This window comes from Palaemon carinicauda, chromosome 4 (assembly GCF_036898095.1).
Source record: "Palaemon carinicauda isolate YSFRI2023 chromosome 4, ASM3689809v2, whole genome shotgun sequence".
Taxonomy (NCBI): domain Eukaryota; kingdom Metazoa; phylum Arthropoda; class Malacostraca; order Decapoda; family Palaemonidae; genus Palaemon; species Palaemon carinicauda.
Window position 1 is genome coordinate 191,337,875 of NC_090728.1, and position 23,177 is coordinate 191,361,051.

A 23,177-nucleotide genomic window follows, 5' to 3' on the forward strand; every position below is an offset into this window, starting at 1 on the left:
AGCCGATGTTCTTACTGAAGGCATGAAGTTCACTGACCCTTTTAGCCGAAGCCAAGCACACTAGGAAAAGTGTCTTGAGGGTGAGATCCTTCAGGGAGGCTGAATGTAATGGCTCAAACCTGTCTGACATGAGGAACCTTAGGACCACGTCTAAGTTCCATCCTGGAGTTGCCAAACGACGTTCCTTAGAGGTCTCGAAAGACTTAAGGAGATCTTGGAGATCTTTATTGTTGGAAAGATCTAAGCCTCTATGCCGAAAGACCGAAGCCAACATGCTCCTGTAGCCCTTAATCGTGGGAGCTGAGAGGGAGCGAACCTTTCTAAGATGTACAGTAAAAGAAAATCTGCGATTTGGGCTACAGAGGTACTGGACGAGGACACAGATGCTGTCTTGCACCAGTCTCGAAAGACTTCCCACTTCGACTGGTATACTCTAATGGTAGAAGCTCTCCTCGCTCTTGCAATTGCACTGGCTGCCTCCTTCGAAAAGCCTCTAGCTCTTGAGAGTCTTTCGATAGTCTGAAGGCAGTCAGACGAAGTGCGGGGAGGCTTTGATGGACATTCTTTACGTGGGGCTGACGTAACAGATCTACCCTTAGAGGAAGACTTCTTGGAAAGTCTACCAGCCATCGAAGTACCTCGGTGAACCACTCTCTCGCGGGCCAGAGGGGAGCAACCAACGTCAACCTTGTCCCTTCGTGAGAGGCGAACTTCTGCAGTACCTTGTTGACAATCTTGAATGGTGGGAATGCATATAAGTCCAGATGAGACCAATCTAGGAGAAATGCGTCTATGTGTATTGCTGCTGGGTTTGGGACTGGAGAGCAATAGATTGGAAGTCTCTTGGTCATCGAGGTGGTAAAGAGGTCTATGGTGGGTTGACCCCAAGTCGCCCAAAGACTCTTGCACACGTCCTTGTGGAGGGTCCATTCCGTAGGAATTACCTGACCCCTCCGACTGAGACAGTCTGCTAAGACGTTCAAGTCGCCCTGGATAAACCTCGTTAACAGGGAGATGCCTTGATCTCTTGACCAAATGAGCAGGTCCCTTGCGATCTCGTACAGCGTGAGGGAGTGGGTGCCTCCTTGCTTGGAGATGTACGCCAAGGCTGTGGTATTGTCGGAGTTGATCTCTACCACTTTGTTTCGAAGGAGACTTTCGAATTTCATCAAGGCCATGTGGACTGCCAAAAGCTCCTTGCCGTTGATGTGCATGCTCCTCTGACTTGAGGTCCACAGACCTGAGCATTCCCGACCGTCCAGGGTCGCACCCCAACCCAAATCTGACGCGTCTGAGAATAGTACGTGGTTTGGGTTCTGAACTGCTAGGGAAAGTCCCTCTCTCAGACTGATATTGTTGTTCCACCATTTCAGGCATGCCTTTACTGGTTCGGAGACCGGGATTGAGACCGTCTCTAACGTCTTGTCCTTGTTCCAGTGAAAAGCTAGATGGAACTGGAGAGGCCGAAGGTGTAGTCTTCCTAGCGAGACAAACTGCTCCAGGGATGATAGAGTTCCTACTAGACTCATCCAATTCCTGACTGAGCACCGTTCTCTCTTCAACATTAGTTGGACTTTGAGCAGGGCTTGATCTATTCGGGTGGCAGACGGAAAAGCCCGAAAAACTGGACTGCGAATCTCCATCCCTAAATACAGTATAGTTTGGGATGGAATCAGCTGGGACTTTTCTAGGTTGACCAAAAGTCCCAATTCCTTGGCCAGATCCAATGTCCAATGAAGATCCTGCAGACGGCGATGACTGGACGAAGCTCTGAGAAGCCAGTCGTCCAAGTACAGGGAGGCTCGGATTCCCGATAAATGGAGGAATTCTGCCACATTCCTCAAAAGCCTCGTAAACACGAGAGGAGCAGGACTTAGGCCAAAGCACAGGGCCCGAAACTGGTATACCACATTCCTGAAAACAAACCTCAGAAACGATTGGGAATCTGGGTGTATAGGGATGTGGAAGTACGCATCTCGTAGGTCGAGAGAGACCATCCAGTCTCCCTTTCTGACCGCTGCTAAGACTGACTTCGTGGTCTCCATAGTGAACTTTGTTTTCGTAAGAAAGACGTTGAGCGCACTGACGTCTAGCACCGGTCTCCAACCTCCTGTCTTCTTTGGGACTAGGAAGAGACGGTTGTAAAACCCCGGTGATTGAAGGTCCGAGACTTTCACCACCGCTCCCTTCTCTAGCAACAGAGACACTTCTAGGTTTAGGGCTTGTCTCTTTGACTCCTCTCGGTACCTGGGAGAGAGGTCGATGGGGGTTGTCGCTAGAGGAGGTTTGCGTACAAACGGAATTTTGTACCCCTCTCTGAGCAACCAGACAGAATCTTGGTCTGCGCCCCTCTTCTCCCAGGCCTGCCAGAAGCTCTTCAATCTGGCTCCTACTGCTGTCTGAGGCTGTGGGCAGTCAGACTCTGCCACATGAGGACTTGGCTCCTCTCTTCTTTCCTCTCTTTCCCTCGGCACGAGTACTTCCCCTGCTGGGAGCTCTGCCACGAAAGGGCGGGATAAATCTGGATGCCGGAGTGTCGATCCTGGGTCTTACAGCAAAGGATGTAGAAGGAGTCCCCTTGCGAGCAGAGGACGCCATCAAGTCATGGGTGTCCTTCTGCACAAGCGAAGAAGCTATGTCCTTAACCAATTGTTGCGGAAACAAAAACTTTGATAAGGGAGCAAAGAACAGTTCTGATCTCTGACAGAGAGTAACTCCTGCCGAAAGAAAAGAGCAAAGGGACTCTCGCTTCTTTAAGACTCCCGACGTAAAAGAGGAGGCGAGCTCATTGGAACCATCGCGGATGGCTTTATCCATACATGACATTATCAGTAAGGAAACATCTCTATCAGCCGATGAGATTTTCCTACTTAAAGCTCCCAATGACCAGTCAAGGAAGTTGAAAACTTCAAAGGCCTTGTATACGCCTTTCAGCAGATGGTCAAGGTCCGAGGAGGACCAACTAATCTTCGAGCGTCTCATGGCTAGGCGGCGGGGAGAGTCTACGAGGCTTGAGAAGTCACCCTGGGCAGAGGCAGGGACTCCCAAGCCGAGAACTTCTCCTGTGGCATACCAGACGCTCGATCTAGACGAGAGCTTTGACGGAGGGAAGGCAAAGGCCGTCTTCCCCAAAATCCTCCTGGTATCCAACCAGTCGCCTAAAAGTCGTAAAGCTCTCTTGGAAGAGCGAGAGAGCACTAGCTTAGTAAAGGCTGGCATGTTAGCAGGTAAGCCTAGAGCAAACTCAGACGGTGGCGAACGAGGAGCAACAGTGACAAAGTGATCGGGAAAAAGCTCCTTGAAAATTAACATGACTTTCTTAAAGTCCATTGAAGGAGGAACCGTTCTAGGTTCGTCTACATCCGAAGGATGATCATCATGATGAGGGTCAGCAACGTCCTCATCCGAAGGATCTTCATCCGACAACTGCTGAGTAACAAGCAAAGGGGTTGGCAATGCTTGACACGCAGAGTCCACACACACTGGTGCATTAGTAGCAGTCCAGGACGCTACGTCATGTAACTGCTTAACAGCCTGACTGTCAACAACAACAGGAGCGGGAGGACGCTCGACGTCAACTCGAGACTGTTTTGACTGCCTAGACTGAGCAGTCAAAACAACTCTAGACTGTGGTGGTTGACGCTCAGCGTCAAAACAAGTCAACTCCGCTGATTGGCGAACGTCCTGAACGTCAACAAGAGCATTAGGAAGTAGCTGAACGTCCATATGCGGCTGAAAGTCAACACGTGACTGCATCGAGTGAGGCTCTACAAAGCGTGATTGACGTGACTTAGCAACGCCAACGTCAACAGGACGAGCAAAGGTTCGTTTTGGCGGCTGAAGGCCAGGATCTCGATTAGCTAAGCGGCGAGGATCATCGTGAACCTTTTCGGCAGAATAGTCTTCCATAAGGGAGGCGAGCTTGATCTGCATGTCTTGCAGTACAACCCATTTAGGATCAACGGGAATGGGTGCGGTAAAAGACGGGGTTAACGTCTGAGACTGCACAACCTTGCCTACACCAAGACTCTCTGAGCCTGTGTAACGTTGCTGCTTAGGCGGCGAGCAGTCTTCTGATGACTGTAAGGGGTCAGAGCTGTCCCAATGGCTACAACCAGGACGCTGGACCTGTCCTGAAGGGACCGACTTTCGCTTCAAGGGCCTTGAAACCTTGCTCCACGGTTTCTTATGCGAAAAGCCTTCGGATGACGAGGAGAAAATGGTCTCTCTCGTCTTATGGTAGGGGCGGTCTTGATGAGACACGCCTGTTACCATAGAGGGAACGTCTGTTCGCTGATCAAGGCCTCTCGAACCCATAAGTCGTACGACATTACTTCTCCCCTGGGCTTGGGAGCTTGCAAGAGGTCTCGGACTAGGCGAACGACAGGCACGAACAGACGAACCCTCGGTCGCAACACTGAAAACACTTTGCACACTAATCACTTTCCCACGATTTTCCGCTGTGGCACTCTGACACTTTAGCTCTTTAACGTCCGCCATGAGTTGATTACGATCTGTAGCTAATGACTCAACTCTTTCACCCAAAGCATGAATGGCACGTAACATGCCCCGCATTGATGGTTCCTGAGTACCAGTAGGGGGTTCAGGCACAACCACTACAGGGGAAGGATTAGGTTCAGGGGCATGGGGAGAGGAAAAATCTACTGATCTAGAGGAACTCCTCCTCACCCTATCTCTCTCTAGCTTACGAGAATATTTGTCATATTCGAGCCAATCGAATTCCGAAAGGCCCACGCATTCCTCACACCGATCTCCTAATTGACAGGTTTTACCCCGACAATTAGAACACAGTATGTGGGTCGAGAGAGGCCTTTGGAAGACGCCTATTGCAATCCCTAGCATTACACTTACGAAATCTAGGGGCTTGAGAAGCGTCAGCCATTTTGAATTAGTCAAAGAAAGTCCAAAAAACAATCCAAGTCATCAACAATTAAATCTGTCCAACAAAGAGTTCAAGAGTTTAAGTTGAGCAAAAAACACCTGCACTGCGAAAGCTCAAACCAAAATGAAGTACTTCACCAAATATGTTGAGAAAACTCCAGGTTATACAGCGAGTAATGATACGTCTTGTCGTTAAGGCCGACAGAGAAGAATTGAGGCTTGTTTACATGCATATGCGGTATCTGGCCGATAGTTGGCGCTGGTGGGCACACCCGCAACCTTCATAGCGATCGCTCGCGAGTTTTTGTGTGTTTTTCTGTCGAGCCGCTGGAGCAGCAGCTATTATATATTCACCGGCTAAGTTAAATATTTAAAAATGTTATTTTTATTAATAAAATAAATTTTTGAATATACTTACCCGATAATCATGTAGCTGTCAACTCCGTTGCCCGACAGAATTCTATGGAGGGATACGCCAGCTATCACAATACTAGAAGGGGGTGTATTTACCAGCGCCACCTGTGGCCAGGTACTCAAGTACTTCTTGTTGACACCTCCTCAATTATTCCTCGGTCCACTGGTTCTCTATGGGGAGGAAGGGAGGGTCGATTAAATCATGATTATCGGGTAAGTATATTCAAAAATTTATTTTATTAATAAAAATAACATTTTTCAATATTAAACTTACCCGATAATCATGTAGCTGATTCACACCCAGGGGGGTGGGTGAAAAACCAGTGTACAAGACTAAAGGATAGCTAAGTATCCCGTATTTCATATAATCAGTTATCCACAATAACAATGAAATAATAAGTACCTGGTAAGGAAGTCGACTTGAACCGTTACTCTGTCTTTAATAAGATCGTCTTCCTTACTGAGCGCAGCGTTCCTCTTGGGAGGCTGAATCAACTCAAAGGTGCTAAAGTATACAGGGCTGCAACCCATACTAAAGGACCTCATCACAACCTTTAACCTTGGCGCTTCTCAAGAAAGAATTGACCACCCGCCAAATCAACAAGGATGTGGAAGGCTTCTTAGCCGACCGTACAACCCATAAAAAGTATTCAAGAGAAAGGTTAAAAAGTTATGGGATTATGGGAATGTAGTGGCTGAGCCCTCGCCTACTACTGCATTCGTTGCTACGAATGGACCCAGGGTGTAGCAGTACTCGTAAAGAGACTGGACATCTATGAGATAGAATGATGCGAACACTGACTTGCTTCTCCAATAGGTTGCATCCATAACACTCTGCAGAGAACGGTTCTGTTTGAAGGCCACTGAAGTAGCCACAGCTCTCACTTCATGTGTCCTTACCTTCAGCAAAGCAAGGTCTTCTTCCTTCAGATGAGAATTTGCTTCTCTAATCAGAAGCCTGATGTAGTAAGAAACTGAGTTCTTAGACATTGGTAGAGAAGGCTTCTTGATAGCACACCATAAGGCTTCTGATTGTCCTCGTAATGGTTTTGACCTTCTTAGATAGTACTCAAGAGCTCTAACTGGGCAAAGTACTCTCTCCAGTTCGTTCCCCACCATGTTGGACAGGCTTGGGATCTCGAACGACTTAGGCCAAGGACGGGAAGGAAGCTCGTTTTTAGCCAAAAAACCGAGCTGCAAGGAACATGTAGCCGTTTCAGATGTGAAACCTATGTTCCTGCTGAAGGCGTGGATCTCACTTACTCTTTTACCTGTTGCTAAGCACACGAGGAAAAGAGTTTTTAATGTGAGGTCCTTAAAAGAGGCTGATTGGAGCGGTTCAAATCCTGATGACATTAGGAACCTTAGGACCACGTCTAGATTCCAGCCTGGAGTGGACAACCGACGTTCCTTTGAGGTCTCAAAAGACCTAAGGAGGTCCTGTAGATCTTTGTTGGAGGAAAGATCCAAGCCTCTGTGGCGGAAAACCGCTGCCAACATACTTCTGTAACCCTTGATCGTAGGAGCTGATAGGGATCTTACGTTCCTTAGATGTAACAGGAAGTCAGCAATCTGGGTTACAGTGGTACTGGTTGAGGAAACTGCATTGGCCTTGCACCAGCTTCGGAAGACTTCCCATTAAGACTGATAGACTCTGAGAGTGGATGTCGTCCTTGCTCTGGCAATCGCTCTGGCTGCCTCCTTCGAAAAGCCTCTAGCTCTTGAGAGTCTTTCGATAGTCTGAAGGCAGTCAGACGAAGAGCGTGGAGGTTTGGGTGTACCTTCTTTACGTGAGGTTGACGCAGAAGGTCCACTCTAGGAGGAAGAGTCCTGGGAACGTCGACCAGCCATTGCAGTACCTCGGTGAACCATTCTCTCGCGGGCCAGAGGGGAGCAACCAACGTCAGCCGTGTCCCTTTGTGAGAGGCGAACTTCTGAAGTACCCTGTTGACAATCTTGAACGGCGGGAATGCATACAGGTCGAGATGGGACCAATCCAGCAGAAAGGCATCCACGCGAACTGCTGCTGGGTCTGGAATCGGAGAACAATACAAGAGGAGCCTCTTGGTCATCGAGGTAGCGAATAGATCTATGGTTGTCTGACACCACAGGGCCCAAAGTCTGCTGCAAACATTCTTGTGAAGGGTCCACTCTGTGGGGAAGACCTGACCCTTCCGGCTGAGGCGATCTGCCATGACATTCATATCGCCCTGAATGAGCCTCGTTACCAGCGTGAGCTTTCGATCTTTTGACCAAATGAGGAGGTCCCTTGCGATCTCGAACAACTTCCTCGAATGAGTCCCTCCCTGCTTGGAGATGTAAGCCAAGGCTGTGGTGTAGTCGGAGTTCACCTCCACCACCTTGTTAAGCTGGAGGGACTTGAAGTTTATCAAGGCCAGATGAACTGCCAACAACTCCTTGCAATAGATGTGAAGTGTCCTTTGCTCCTGATTCCATGTTCCCGAGCATTCCTGTCCGTCCAGTGTCGCACCCCAGCCCGTGTCCGATGCGTCCGAGAAGAGACGGTGGTCGGGGGTCTGAACAGCCAATGGTAGACCTTCCTTGAGAAGAATGCTGTTCTTCCACCACGTTAGAGTAGACCTCATCTCTTCGGAAACAGGAACTGAGCCCGTCTCTAGCGTCATGTCTTTATCCAGTGAGCAGCTAGATGATACTGAAGGGGGCGGAGGTGGAGTCTCCCTAACTCGATGAACAGGGCCAGCGATGAAAGTGTCCCTGTTAGACTCATCCACTGCCTGACTAAGCATCGGTTCCTTCTCAGCATGCTCTGGATGCATTCTAGGGCTTGGAAGATCCTTGGGGCCGACGGACAAGTCCGAAAAGCTCGACTCTGAAGATCCATACCCAAGGAGACAATGGTCTGGGATGGAACGAGCTGAGACTCCTCAAAATTGACCAGGAGGCCCAGTTCCTTGGTCAGATCCATAGTCCATTTGAAAATCTCCAGACAGCGACGACTTGTGGGAGCTCTTAAAAGCCAGTCGTCTGACGGAGCCGGACACAAGATCATGATACTGCTGCACAGTCTGTAAACTGTCAATCATGGGCAAGCGAGGAAGTACAGTGACAACCCGAATCTGTCTAGACTGTCTGGGTCGTACAGACAACTCCTTAACGGGTTGCTGAGGTTGCCGCACTGCGTCACAACAAGTCCCTTCTGTTGGTTGTTGAACGTCTTCCCCGTGACACATTGACTCCGTAAACAAAAAATCCTCTAACAAGGACTAAGCTTGGACTGCATGTCATGCAACACAGCTCAAGGTCTATGGGAGCAGGTGTGGTAACAGACGGGATTAGCGGCTGAAGTGGAACCATTACCTTCCCTGTAAGCATGTTATGCTTAAATAAAAGTCCATAAGAGGTTATGCAGCTAAAGGCTCCCTCCAAATGACAGAGTCCTCAAGGGAATATCAGAAGGAGGGAGAAAAGAACTTTCTCATCTACAGGGACCTTATCCTAGAAAAGCTAAGTTCTCTGAGTGAGGGTTCACTGGTGCAAAAGCAGCAGACTAGAAGGCAACGTTATGAAACTGCTTGACAGTCTAGTGAGTTGGCAACAACCCAAGATGTGTTGAGAAGCATGCGGTAAGGAATGCAGAGCATGATGTATGCAGAGTATGCTGTATGCAGAGCATGCTGTATGTAGAGCATGTTGTATGCAGAGCATGCTGAATGCAGAGCATGCTGTATGCAGAGCATGTTGTATGCAGAGCATGCTGAATGCAGAGCATGCTGTATGCTGAGCATGTAGTAAGCAGAGCCTGCTGTAAGCAGAGCCTGCTGTAAGGAAAGCAGAGCGTGTGCATGGCGTTTAACATTTCTCAGAAATTCCATGACCAGTGCTAGAGTGCTTTATGCATGCTTGCATGGGGTTTAAACCATGGTATGAAAATGGAGGTAAGGTATGCTGAACAGCAGAGTCAGAACGAGCTGGAACAACAATAGTTGTGGTTTCCTCTTCAAGACTCCGATGAGGGAACACCTGAGGCTCAGTCTGCAAAGGCTGAATAAAAGACAAGCAGAAGGAAGGCGCATGGGTGGAGGAGGCTGACTCCTAGCATGAGTGGTTGAACCCAAGGGTTGCGCTTGCTGAGCGGTTGGCGGAAGCGGAGTAGCAAGTTCCAGTTCCTGTGGTGTGAGCGGAGCGCGATGAGGAAGAGGTTGCGCAGAACAAGGTAAATGACTCGCAAGCTGAGGCTCCTGAGGCGCAAGGCTAAGGTGTTGTGGTGCTTGCCTTGTGGAGGGTTGAGCTCGCTGCAGCGAGAGCTGAGGAGACTGACTCATGGACGGGAGAGGTTGTTGTACCTCAACCGAGTGTTGCATCACTGGTGGAGCAGCAAGTGGAGGCGGAGGAAGAGAGGTATAATCCTCCTGATCCCAATGTAAAGGTTGCCTTAAGGAAGGCGGAGGCTGAACACCACAGGGAACAGCAAACTCAGCACGTGGCTCAACATCGTACGCCTGGCAGGTGGAACTGCTGGCAGGTGGTACTGCGATCAGGCGGAGCGAGTGTAGGTGGAGGGAGTGTAGGCGGAGGCGGAGGAGCAACACTCTCAGCCCGACACTCACGCATCAAGTCCGAAAGCTGTGCTTGCATGGACTGTAGTAGAGTCCACAACATCGTACGCCTGGCAGATGGTACTGCGATCAGGCGGAGCGAGTGTAGGTGGAGGGAGTGTAGGCGGAGGCGGAGGAGCAACACTCTCAGCCCGACACTCACGCAACAAGTCCGAAAGCTGAGCTTGCATGGACTGTAGTAGAGTTCACAACATCGTACGCCTGGCAGGTGGTACTGTGATCAGGCGGAGCGATCATAGGCGGGGGGGAGTGTAGGCGGAGGCGGAGGCGCAACACTCTCAGCCCGACACTCACGCATCAAGACCGAAAGTTGTGACTGTATGGACTGCAGTAGAGTTAACTTGGGGTCGGCAGACACTAAGTTCTGCTGAGGTAAAGCCTTAACAGCAGAGATTTGTTGTGGCAGAACCTTACTCCTCTTAGGCGGAGTGTAATCAACTGATGACTGAGGAGACTCAGAGCTAACCCAATGACTGCATTCGGGTTGTGAACTTTAACTTCGTACGTCTGGCATAGGTCTGGACTTAACGTTTAAGAGGTCTTGAGACCTGAGACCAGCGTTACTCTGCCTTTATTTTCTCCCCTAATCTCTTCTGCAGACGAGCAAAATAAGGGCTCAATCGTCTGCGGGTGGGAGTGACGGTCTCGGTAAGACACGCCCACAACCACCGAGAATACTTCTGTGCGCCGATCAAGGCCTGCTGAACCCTTATGCCCTTCGACATTGCTTCTCCCCTGGGCTTGGGAGCTTGCAAGAGGTCCCGGACTGGGAGGACGACTGGCGCGCACAAAAGTACCCTCACGCACTAATCACTTATCACTTTGATTTCTGTTTGCACTTATTTCACTGAACTCGAAACTTTAAGTGGTTTGTACCTGAAATACGCAATTCTATCCTTTCTCAAAGTTAGTAATTGCGAAAACAGAATTACAATGTAACAGAAAAATCTAATGAAAGATAATTCAGTGGTTGGAAAGAGACTAAACACTAGATCACTCTAGAAACGTTTAGTTTCTTCCCCTAAAGAGACTAGGGAGAAGAGCAAAAACGATAAAGACGTTACTCGTACGCCTGGCAGGCTTGAAAGAAACGTTTATCCTCTTTCTCCCTCCGTCTCTATCTCTCTCTCTCTCTCTCTCTCTTGACTTAGAACCTGAGAGAAGAGCCCAATCATATATATCGTTAAAACATATTATTGTTAAAGGAAAAAACTGAAAAGTTCCTTTATTAGGATCAAAACCATTAAGTTAAGAAAGAATGAACAAAACGCTAGACACGGTTACTCTTACTGCAACGTGAAACCGTGAACATTCTTTCTCTATCGTAACGATAGAGTGCAAGTTGAACGTTCTGAACGTCAACAACTGCAGAGACAAAACAAAACGTTAGTTCAACTTGAAAACAGTACGAGACTGTCAAAGAAAATCTTTCAAACTCTGTGGCGGAAAAAGCATAATATGTTAACAGGTAAAACCGAAATGACGGGCTCAAAGTTTATTAACTTCGGTAAAAGACCGCCTACTATTAGGAAGGTCGAATATAAACAAATATAAAAATTAATTTTAATGAGTTTATAATAAAAGGAAATTAATCGAAGAGGCCTATAAGAGGCGGAGAGATATAAAATAAATCTATAACTTTTGTAAAGCAAAATTAAGAAAGAGAGTCTATACTCTCTTAGACACCAACACTTCCGTCTAAGGGAAGGGTCGGCCATTGAAAGGTGAACGAGAGTTCATACTCTCTCGTCACCATAATTAATCAAATTAATTCCAAAAGCTAACTAAGCTAATATAGAAGTTTCCAGTAAAGCGACAGCCGAAATCAAAGAGAAATACTTCACCAAAGTCGTGAAAATACTCCAAGAACATAAGCGTATCCCAGAACGTCTTGCCGGAAGCACGACAGAGGAATAATTGAGGAGGTGTCAACAAGAAGTACTTGAGTACCTGGCCACAGGTGGCGCTGGTAAATACACCCCCTTCTAGTATTGTGATAGCTGGCGTATCCCTCCATAGAATTCTGTCGGGCAACGGAGTTGACAGCTACATGATTATCGGGTAAGTTTAATATTGAAAAAGTAACTGTTGCCTAGGAATAAATGCCTAAAGATACTATGATCTACATAAAATTCTACTGCCTTCATAAGGGATGTTTATAAGAATTTAAATAAATTTATTGTCGACTTTACCTACATTTGAGAAGGATACTACTTTGGAAATATAATTTAGAAATATAAATGTATAAATTTCCTTTTCACTGGTGGATAAACTAAGTACTTTACAAGATATTAAATCTCTCATTATGCTTAAAAAAACTATATTCTCGTTCAAATAACCCTTCGAGAAATTACTGTACTTACCAGAAAACTTTATTTCTTCTGGCCGATGAAGCTCTAAAGAAAATGGAACAGCCACTTTTTGGACAGAAACTTGCGCTACAGGAGGTTGTGCAACATGTACAACTGATGTTCCAAAAAACTCTTCCCCATTCACCCTGTGAAAAGGAAACAATCAACCACAATATATGGTTCATATGGTATAAAGTATGTAGATAAAAATACAATACTATTGCGTATAGTACTCCCCACCTTACCCTGGGATGAAAAACTATTTTCTTAGGTTACACTTATGACTCATGTTGTTTAATTCAAAAGAAAATATAGCAAAGTGATACAATATATAAAATTAACTTGGAAAATATATTTCACAGTATACAGACGATTAAGTGATAGGAATTACTATGTAGTAAAATAAGAACTGTCAAATACACTAAAAAGAGCCACAGCTCCCAAATGCAAGGAAGTTCCTATTTTCTTTATATGCAAATCACTTACAGAAGAAGTGAGAAGGTTTCCACAGACAAAAATCATTATATCTGCATCAATATCCACTAAGGTTAATAATCCAATGATATTACTCAGTATTTCTTTTCCCAGTTTTATCACAAGTTCGTGTATTCCTTTGTGGATGAATTGTCCTGCAAAAGCTCTTTCACACTACAGGAAGGGGGATCTGGGGTCCATTAGTAAGGTAATTTTCTAGCAAAAGGATTCAAATACTTGGTGAGATAGGGTTATTCTATATCACTTTAATGCTAAAATCACACCAGTCATTTCTTGCTTGAGATTTTTGTTAACCTCAAGCAGATCCTTGCGAGCAAAAGTATTGTAATGTCACACTACAATCTCGCGGTTCGAGGAGCCAATAGGAAAAAGTGTAAACAAAACCGATCAGCTGGCATCATTATGGCGGACAGAAATTTTCTGACAGTTGCAGTAATATGTATTCTCGGAATATTCGTGAATTGAAGAATTCTACTCCTACCACAGGATGAACAAAGCAGATTTTTATTATCTTTTGAGGAATGTTGGACCAAAGATTGTCAAGCAAGACAAGACAGCTATCTTGTTTATTTACATTGGTAGCCATGCTCGTGGTTTTTGGTCTCTGATTTCCAGCCAGTCGGGAAGCCCATATCTCGAGCAACAAGCTCCCGGTTTTCCACTTTCAGCAGCAACGGATCGCTGCTAATGAAAAAACCCAAGTGTGATTCCAGCTTGATTCATATACAGACAGGTTCAGGCACAGGACACTGCAGAAGTTTGCAACCACAAGCAAAGATACCTTGAATGAATAGAAAACTCTAACTTCTCATAATAAGAAGCATATTCATAAATTTCTTTCAGGTTGGGAAGTTCCTAGAATGGTATAATGGCAGCTGCAAGAATTCACCATATGTCTCCAATGGGAATGGAATCATTGTAACCTTGGTGTGGTTGGAAGAGCTAAACTTTATCAGTAATTAGACAATTACAGCGACTACAGAAATAAACGGAAAAAAAAAAAAACAATTCCAACACTAGATAAACATACAAACCAATATCAAGACAAGAGACCGTGTAAGCCACCATTATAATCCAATAAACTGACTACCCTTCCGACAATCTCCTTGACTACCAACACCACGTGATCTGATGTCACTTTGACGTCATGTAAACAACTAATTGCTTCACTAATTATCACTATATTGTCCATTTACTTAATTCTCCTAATGTCTTTCTCACAATCTTCTCTATATATCTCTATATCCACCCTTTCTATCAATACTATACTTCTATACTTAACAACCATTCAAGTATTATACTATACTATTCTAAATTCTCTTACTTGAAATAAATCCTCTAACGAATCAATATCAATAACCTTAGCTAAAGGTAAGCTTTATGTCAACACCACAGCTACAAAGGCATTTTGACTCATCGTAGGCTTGAAAAAATTGATGGTTCAGCAAGTTATGATGCTCATAACTTGACTGCTTTTTATCAAACTTCAACAGTCAAAATCAGCTGTAGCCCAAAATGTCTCATACATTATATATAGTTTGTATAATTTGAGAGAACAAAGTACTGTACAGTACCTCATAATTGAAGCAAAAATGAATCCAGGGAAGATAAGGTAGTCACTTGAAAATTATTGATTAAGCTAAATACATTTATGTCGATACAGTTGAGAGGGAATGGGATTCAAATATAAGATTTAAGATTATAGTCAGGCACTAGACTGGTGAGGTCATTTAGCACAGTAGCAGATTTTAGTAAAATCATATTGGAATCCGGGTAGCCAAAGGTTGTAGAACCATTAATTCTACAATAAGTTCTATGTAACAAAGACCACCTACAACTGAATACAGTTGAAATTATAATCAAGCACCTTTCCAGTGAAAGGATGCTTCTCCGATCTGCCAAGGAAAGGTTATGTTTCAAGCCAGTTTGGTCATTTATTATTGCTTCGTCCATCCTCAGACCACAAAATTATGAAGGAAGTTACTGCATTTTCTTTAAGATTGGTAGTCTAGGATATGCTTGCTGAAAAAAGGCAGTTTCTGACTCAGAGGATGGAATACACACTTCAGTAGTAAGCCCATAATATAGTACAGAACCAGCTAGTAATAAAACGGTTAAGGGTGGAACTGGCTTAGCTGACAATAGGATCAATTAATAATAAACTATGAACAAAATTCATTCTGGTAAATAAAAAAAAGTTGGTCAGAACATTACAGAAATTTATATAAAACAACTATAAAATTTCATAGTAAATAACTGCCCTGATATATATATATCATTCATCTAATGAAGAGCAAACAAAAATACATAAATCTCATATTAGCACGGAACCAAATGAAACCATCAGTTCCAAAAAGGCATCATCTCTGAATAATTCTACACAATATCATATCCACTCTCTAACACATGGCAGTAACAGACAAAAAGTAAATCAATACCAGCTACATATCAAATACAGTACCATTGTTCTCTAGTCTTGGGTAGTGCCATAGCCTCTGTACCATGGTCCTAGGTTAGAGTTCTCTTGCTTGAGAGTACATTCATGCACACTGTTCTATCTAGTTTTTCTTCCTCTGGTTTTGTTAAAGTTTTTATAGTTTATATAGGAAATATTTATTTAAATATTGTTACTGGTCTTAAAATATTTAATTTTTCCTTATTTCCTTTCCTCACTGGGCTATTTTCCATGTTGGATCCCCTGGGCTTATAGCATCCTGCTTTTCCAACTAGGGTTGTAGCTTAGCATTTAATAATAATAATACTGATAGATACAAGCCTTATTTTTTATACATACATCAGAGACTTCAAAAATGACAAATTCGAAGACAATTTGTATTTTTCCTAACCATACAAACCTTAGCTATTTACATTGGGTTTACCTTTTAGCGTAGCTGAAATGGCGAGCCATTAGAATTTAACGAGGGTGTATTACCCCCGCGCTAGTTAGCGGGGGGTAGGGGAGTGGTAGCTAGCTACCCCTCCCCCCCTCACACACAGGTGAATGCTCACTTTCACTTAGAGGTAGGACTTGTCTTGGGGGACAGGGCTGGCGGGCAAATATGTGTAAATAGCTAAGGTTTGTATGGTTAGGAAAAATACAAATTATCTTCGAATTTTACATTTGTTCCGTAACCGAAATACAAACCACACTATTTACATTGGGTGACTTACCCCTTAGGTAGGGTGTAAAGTCCCCAGCCATACTGGCTTTGGCTTTACCCGGGGACTCAGAATCCGAGTGAGTCGCACTCGAGAAAAAGAGTCCCTGCACCTCAAAGCTTCGCAAGGAACTGTGTGGCCTACATAAGCTTGTGTGTGTGAAGGAAGAAGTGTGACCCGTCCTAGGCAGTTGACCTGGAGTTCCAGAAGGAACTCTGGGTTAGGACGTTCCCAATACCACCTCGTCAGGGTATGGGGGACGCGACAGTATTGACTCAATACTCGGAACACAAGGAAGCATGGTTTACCTGCAGAGGTTCAAGGTCAGCTATGCAGAGACCAGGATGCTACTTCCCCGTAGAGGGGATGATGAAGAAAGAAGTAAGGGCCAGACATACTTCTTTCGTTCATGCAGACTAAAACCTGATAACAATGCCCTCAACCTTCTGCTACCTGTCCAAAAAGGAGCCTGAGGTTAGACCAGCTGTTGTGTAGCCACCACAGAGCGATAGAAAACGTATCGAAACTCCTGTGGGTCACGCCCCGCAGGAAGCGGGCTGCGAAGGTCATTAGACGCTTCCAGACTCCAGCTTGTAGCACCTGCGTCACAGAGTAGTATTAATCGAAGGCGAGGGACGTTCCGATGTATCCAACATCGTGCTGTAGGGCGACGTGACGGGGGAGGGTCTGGAGACAGGTCGAGATGAATGTCCTTGAGTCCGGGCTGAAGAGGTATACTGGTGACTCTCCCCCCATGTCCTCCTTGTGCTCCCAAATCGGCTGCAACTGAGGACAAACTGCAGCTGTTCCCAAAGCTAACCCCTCGATTCCTTTACTGGCAAGAAGGAGAAGGTTTTGGGACAAGAGATACAGAATGGAGACTCGAAATCTTGAAGGAACTGGACCGAAGGGCCGGGACCCCAAGATTCCGAGTCTAGCCAACAACTCAGGAGCGAACCTGAATGTTGCCTTCCCCCCTTCCTTAGAAAGGGCGGAGTCATACGAGACCAAGAAGATTGCTTACACACTGGCCGTGGCCAGAGTGAGCAGGAGACCCAAGACGGAATACAATCAGAGGCCTGTCGTAAAGGGTCTTCAGAAGATCTCTTAAGAGACTAAAAAGTCCGAGCCATGCTCCAAGTTGGAGGTCTCACTCCGACTAGGGCAGGGACGTTCGTAGCTTCGCATGAGCGAGGAAAGATCCAGCGGGAAGGAAAAGTTATTCCTTTAAGCCTGAAGGTCAGGGAAAGGCTGACCGACAGGCTTCATTGCCGAGAGCGGAAAGGAGTTTCCTCCCGCCGAAAGGCAATAAGATCGTTATTGCTGGAGAAGAGGCCTCAAGGGAAGAGGTATATCTCCCACAGCACCAACCACCAAAGACTCTTCACTTCGCCTGGAAGACCCCTGCGGATGACTATCGCAGATGACGCGACCTCCGTCCCGCGACTGTAGCGGGTTGTCTCTTCTTGAGGAGGAGGCGTAGTGTCTCCAGGCATGAAGCCGAAGCGACGCCCCGGCTCGTGAAAGATGTTGCAGTGTGGTTGTTTGAGTAGTCTGTGCCGTGGGAGAAGCTCTACCGGAGTTCCGTCAGGGGAAGCAGAGGGTCCAAAAACCGTTCTGCGCATAGTCCCAGTGGAGCTCTCCCATTGAAAGGTTGACAGACAACCTGGTCTTGTTGAGACCCATTCTCCACTAACAAAAAGGAGGGAAGACGCAGGCGTCGAAGTTGTCCCACCATCACCGGAATGCATCTTGCCAGAGTCTCGGGGTCTGAGACTGGGGGGAAGAACAGAGGAAGCTTGAGGTCCCAAGCTGTCGCGATCAGGTCCCCCAGACCAGGACTTGCTGGTTACTCAAGGCCAAAGACCCCCAGGTACACTCTCTCTACGAGGCTCTGCTCGGACAGTTGGAGAGAACACTCCTCTGCCTGGAATGAGAGAGCCGATGGTGGAATTGAGAGTATCTCAATCATCTCGGTATCTCTACTGCAAGATGTGAAGGTGTGAAAATGCGTCCCCTGCTGGTTAGAACACGCCAGAATCATGAAGTCGATGCGCACGGAGCGACTCGGCAGGAGCTGTAGGATCTGTAGAGGGGCCAGACTACGGCCCCTAAGCCTGCCTGAATGATGGAGAGGTATCCTTCAGGTCCTGACCATAGGCCTGGACCATAGGGGCCAGAAAGTCCGGTTAATCGTTGCCTGAAACCACCGGAACTTGGACCGCCCCACATGGAACTTATCCTGAGGCGACCGTTCGGAACTATGGACGGATCAATGAGGAAAGGAGCACTAGGAAACGTTCCAAGGTAGGGCTGAAAGCTCTGCTTGACTGAGAACAGGTACTGCGACTCTCCTCAGCCTTGCCACAGTCAACTGAAGGGAAGGCTCGGAGGAGGTGGAAACAGAATCTGGCGTCCCCAGGTGGTCACCCATCCAAGTGCCGACCAGAACCGACGTTGCTTAACCTCGCTGGTCGGACGAGAAGCGGGGTTTCCAACGTGGTAAGGCCGTTGACTCAATATCATGGCCAGATACTCCAGATGTTGAGGCAGAAGAAGAGAAGGCTCCTAGCAAAATACCATGAACCCCCACTCATGGTAAGCATCCGGAAGCTTGTCCCGGCGCTGAAGAAGGTCGAACCCGAGCCTACCGGAGTTGACCAGACCTCCAAAAAGCGAAGGAGGCGGAAGCCTGCACCTGAGCGGCCATGAGGAAAGCAGGAAGAGTTCTCTGCGGGAAAAAACCTGCGATGCCACGGCGGGATCGCCACACTGCATCTTAAGCAGGAATACCTGCAGTCTAGGCTGAATTCCACGAGCTTCCTGGAAGATGGATGGAATGGAAACTGAAAGTGCCCGTCCTTCCGATCCAGGGTTTAAGGAGTCCTGTCGCCTCGTTACCAGTCTGATCGATTCTGCTGTTCCACGCTGGACGAAGTTTGTTCGACAAACTTGATCAGGGCTGAGAGGTTGACTACGGAACTCCCGTCTCAGATACTTCCTTACAAGAAAGGATCGACTGAAGAAGCCGGGGGTGAAGCCGTCGATGATCCTATGGAGGACCTTCTCCTAAAGTATGGATCATTCTGCCCAAACGGGCAAACTCTTGCCGACCCTATGGCATAGAGGTTCAGAGACACTGAATTCGCTGACAGAGACGGCAGGCGCGATATCCTTGGCTGATCACAGAGATCGTGCGGGAATGGGCATCGGGAAGCCGTCATCCGGATGAGAAACCTTAGGCATCCTCCCAGCGTGAAACCTGCAAGGGGGGGTGCCAATCCTAGAGTTCGTGAACTCTGCCGCTCCCTCTAGGACTATGCCCCCCCCGGGGGAGCCTCCCGTGCTATCTGTTCCTGACAAGAGGAAACTGCAATTGGACACCTTGTCCCAGTTGTCGTAGCCGATAACTTAGGCCGACGTGGTTGAAAGAAAAAGGCGCTGGAGCCCTGCAGAGTCTGGAGGAAAGCGCCTTGGAGGAGTGAAAACGGAAGTCGACTTCCTCCGCACAGCCGCTGTCTATGTCTCTGTCCTTAGGCACAAACAAACTCTTCTCAAGGATGGAAGGGTGTCTGAGGTTGTCGACATCCACGGATGAGACACCCGAAAGGAAGCCCTCGGTCAGTGCGTCCAGATGGTCCAACATCGAGCTTGCCCGCAAGTTAGATACTTAACGACGAAACGCCAAGGTGCCTAAGCCCGAGAGGAGGAAAGTACCCATGACCTTCCTGTAGCTTCCTAGAACCAAACCTCGGGCCGTAACCGAGGAGGGAAAGGACTTGGTAAGCCCCTTACACGAGATGGAGAAGAGGAAGAGGTAAGCAGTCACCCCTTGGCCGATGGAGAAATCTCGAACGGAAAGCCCCCCGCCAAAAATCCTTCCAGGGAATGACGGGGAAGGGCTAACCCAGGTTCTGGAAAGAGGAGTGTTGCTCAGACCTCTCTGAAGATTCTTCTTATTCTTGCATGTGCCATGCTCTGCGTTTACGGGGTGAGGCCGTGTTCTGGAAATACGCTCCAGAAGAACTCGCCAGGCTGGCCATGCTGCGAAACCCCAATGGGAATCGTGGTCGCAATCGCCCTGGAGCTCGCGCGATGGTAATTCAAAGATTTACGCGTGGGCAAACGTAGAAGCGCTGGTGGTCGGCGAGCGATAACCCACAGGCGAGCAATGGATACTGCAAGAATTAAGCCGACGTTCGTGCGAAGAAATACTGCAGGTTCGCGCGACGGAACACCGTCGGTTCGCGCAACGGAACCTCGTCGGTTCGCGTAACGGAACCCCGTCGGTTCGCGCAACGGAACCCCGTCCATCCGCACGACGGAAACCGTTGGTTCGCGCGCGGGCGAACATTGGAGAGCACGTGCGCGGTTGCGCATGAGCGTAGACGTGTAAGCACGTGGGCGTGCGGTCGCGCAGGAACGTGGGCGTGCGGTCGCGCAGGAACGTGGGCGCGCGGGTGAGCACAGGCGGTCGGGAGACCGATGGCGCGTCGGCAAGCGATGGCGCGTTGACGAGCGATGGCGCGTTCTGGCGAGGCGATAGCCCGCAGAAGAGTGACGGAGCGTTGGCAAGCGATGGCGCGTCGGCAAGCGACGGTGGTGCGTTAACAAAACGCTAGCGAGCAGATTTAGAATCGCGCAGGTGCGTAGGCGATTGCCAACGCGAGAGACTAGTGATGGTTAGCGCGCATCGCGCTAACAGAAGGCGCGCAGATGCATCAGGAAGGTGAGCACTGAAGCCAGCTGTTAATCAGGCGATCCTAGACGGTCAGAAAACCGTTGGAGCCCATTGGTGCGTGGCAAAGAAGGGCGCGCAGATGTGCGCTGGCAAATGAAGAAAGCTGGCGCACAGAAGGACAGAAGAAAAGGTGAGCGCTGGCGAGCAGAAGATCTACGGCAAGACTCAGCTACCGGAGATCGTGGTCCACAGCAGGCGAGCGCTAGATCGCTACTGATGGTGGTCAGGGGAACTGACACGCGTGGCAGATCGATGGCGATCGTTGACGCGTAGGAGATCGCTGGCGAGCAGGTGAACGTTGACGCGTCTAAGGTCGCTGGCGAGCTGATGATCGCTAACGAGCAGAAGGCAACACGTGGAAGCCTGCGCATAGAAGAAGAGTCCTTGACCCAGACCTGAACTGAAGTTCTAGATCGCGAGGGCGAACGTGGGCGCGTAACAGGAACCAACAGGAACAGCAGAGATGATCATCATGAGAGCGCTGACGAACAGGAGAGCGCTAGTGATCAGGAAGCGCTGATGAGCAGGAGAGCGCCTGTGCGCTAACACTGAGCAGGAGCAGGAGAGAACACAGCAGAAGGGCGCACAGGGGAACCCTGTCACGCAAGGGAAGAACCCCCGTGGGAGGCAACCCTTTGCCCCGAAGGGATCGCTGTCCGTCGGAAGACCGTTGCCTGTCCGCCGGGAGACTGATGTCCGTCGGAAGACCGTTGTCCGTCGGGAAGACCGTTGCCCGTTGGAAGACGAGGTCAGACTGCTGTCCATCTGCACCAGGGCGGAAGATCAAGAAGAAGGAGTTGTAGGCTGCAAACGGAGATACAAAAAGGCGCCTCTTAGCACCCTTATAGGGAGAAGAGAGGCCCTTACGACGAGGTGGACGGTGAGCCTTACGGTGAAGGAGGCCCACAGCAACAGCAGCAGAAGAATCCTCCGAAGAGGAGTCTCTATGAGTGTACTCTCTCGCGAATGAAAGAGAAACACTTCGTAGAAGAGACTGGTCAGCCAGTGACTTAAAAGGAGCAATCCTCCGAAGAGGGGCTCCTGCAGTTGCCCAGCCCCTTGAGCGAAACTGCAGGTGTGACCGCTCAGCACCAAGAGCATAGTCGCACAAAAAAAAAAAGCCAAGAGAAGAACCCCCCAAAAGGGGAAAAACTCAAGCCTGGACAGGAAAAACTTCCCTCGGAAGGAAAGTTACCCACCCAAGGAGGCAAGCCTCCTGAGAGTTCTAAAATGATCTGGAGAGCTGTCAATAGTCACGGGAGTACTACCAGTAGAAGGAGACACGTCCCTGACGAAAATCCAAAGGGGAGGCAGCAACAGCCGAATCCCCAGGCCTCAACAAGACAGCTCACACCGTTGCCATATTACAGAAACGAACTACATCGGTAACTGTAAAAAAATAAAACAAAAATCATTAGTACACATTCATTCCCCCGGGAAGGCTCCGAAGAGGAATCCCGAGGGAAAGGAAACAAGAATTACACAACAGGCACGTGCCCTCACAACCACTTACACTCACGGAAGGAGAGCTGTAACCAAAACAGAATTATAACAATTATAATTATGAAACTATGTAATTATGTAATTTAAAAATGAATTAGCACTAAAGAAAGAACGAAAACCCCGAAAGGAATCGTTCTACAAGCTGAAAAATTAACAACTACAATTAGATTCATAAACTAATTGAGACAAAACGTACAGCGTAGCAACACCCCCACACGAGAAGGAAGCTACAAGGGGCTTAGTAAAACGTAGTAAAAGGGTGAACGACCTCAAGAGAGAGAGAGAGAGAAAGACCGAAGTCAAACTCGATCGCAACCCATAAAATTACGCCGTGGTGGCCTAACTGCCGAGGACTCCACGGAGATATCGTACACTACACACACAACTCTGAAAAGGAAACTTACTGATTTCTATACTCAAATATATATACAAACATGAAAACATGTTTACATATGCAGTGATACCTCTGGATACGAAAGTTTCTGCTTACGAAAAATTCAGGATACGAAAAGCGATACAAAGATTTTTATGCCCCAGTATACGAAAAAATTTTCAGGATACGAAAAGCTTACGAGATCCCAACTCGTCGCCGAGAGTACAGTACCTTTTTTTTCAGGGTATCAACCCTTAATTTAGGTGTACAGATAACAATACACCTTCACTGATCCAAATGCTTTACATACAGTACCGTAACTTTTATACAGTAGTAAAGAAAACGGACCGTTTTCTTAGGGCTTGGAGGGGATAACTAGGCTATAACTACATTATTGAATAATCTCATGGTGGTTTCTGGAATGGATTAGGCTGTTTTTAACGGTTGGGTTAATTATTGAATGATAGAAATGGCTGCATTGCATGTTTATTACTACAGTTTAGTGTGTTTATGAAACAAAAGGTATCTTTTCGTAAGGCTTGGAACGGATTAGGCTATTTACATGTAAAACGCGACTCAGGATACGAAAAAATCAGGATACGAAACCGTATCCTGAACGGATTACTTTCATATCCTGAGGC

At 47.4% G+C, this 23,177-nt stretch overlaps 1 protein-coding gene across 1 annotated transcript in view; it reads right to left on the bottom strand.

Moving 5' to 3' along the window:
* The window catches only part of LOC137640298 (cell growth regulator with RING finger domain protein 1-like), a 51,679-nt gene that overhangs the window by 24,388 nt on the left and 4,114 nt on the right, over positions 1-23,177 (bottom strand). Inside the window, exon 3 of the mRNA XM_068372925.1 lies at positions 12,278-12,411. Within this exon, the coding sequence (XP_068229026.1) occupies positions 12,278-12,411 (134 nt within the window). The remainder of the gene's footprint in view (positions 1-12,277; positions 12,412-23,177) is intronic.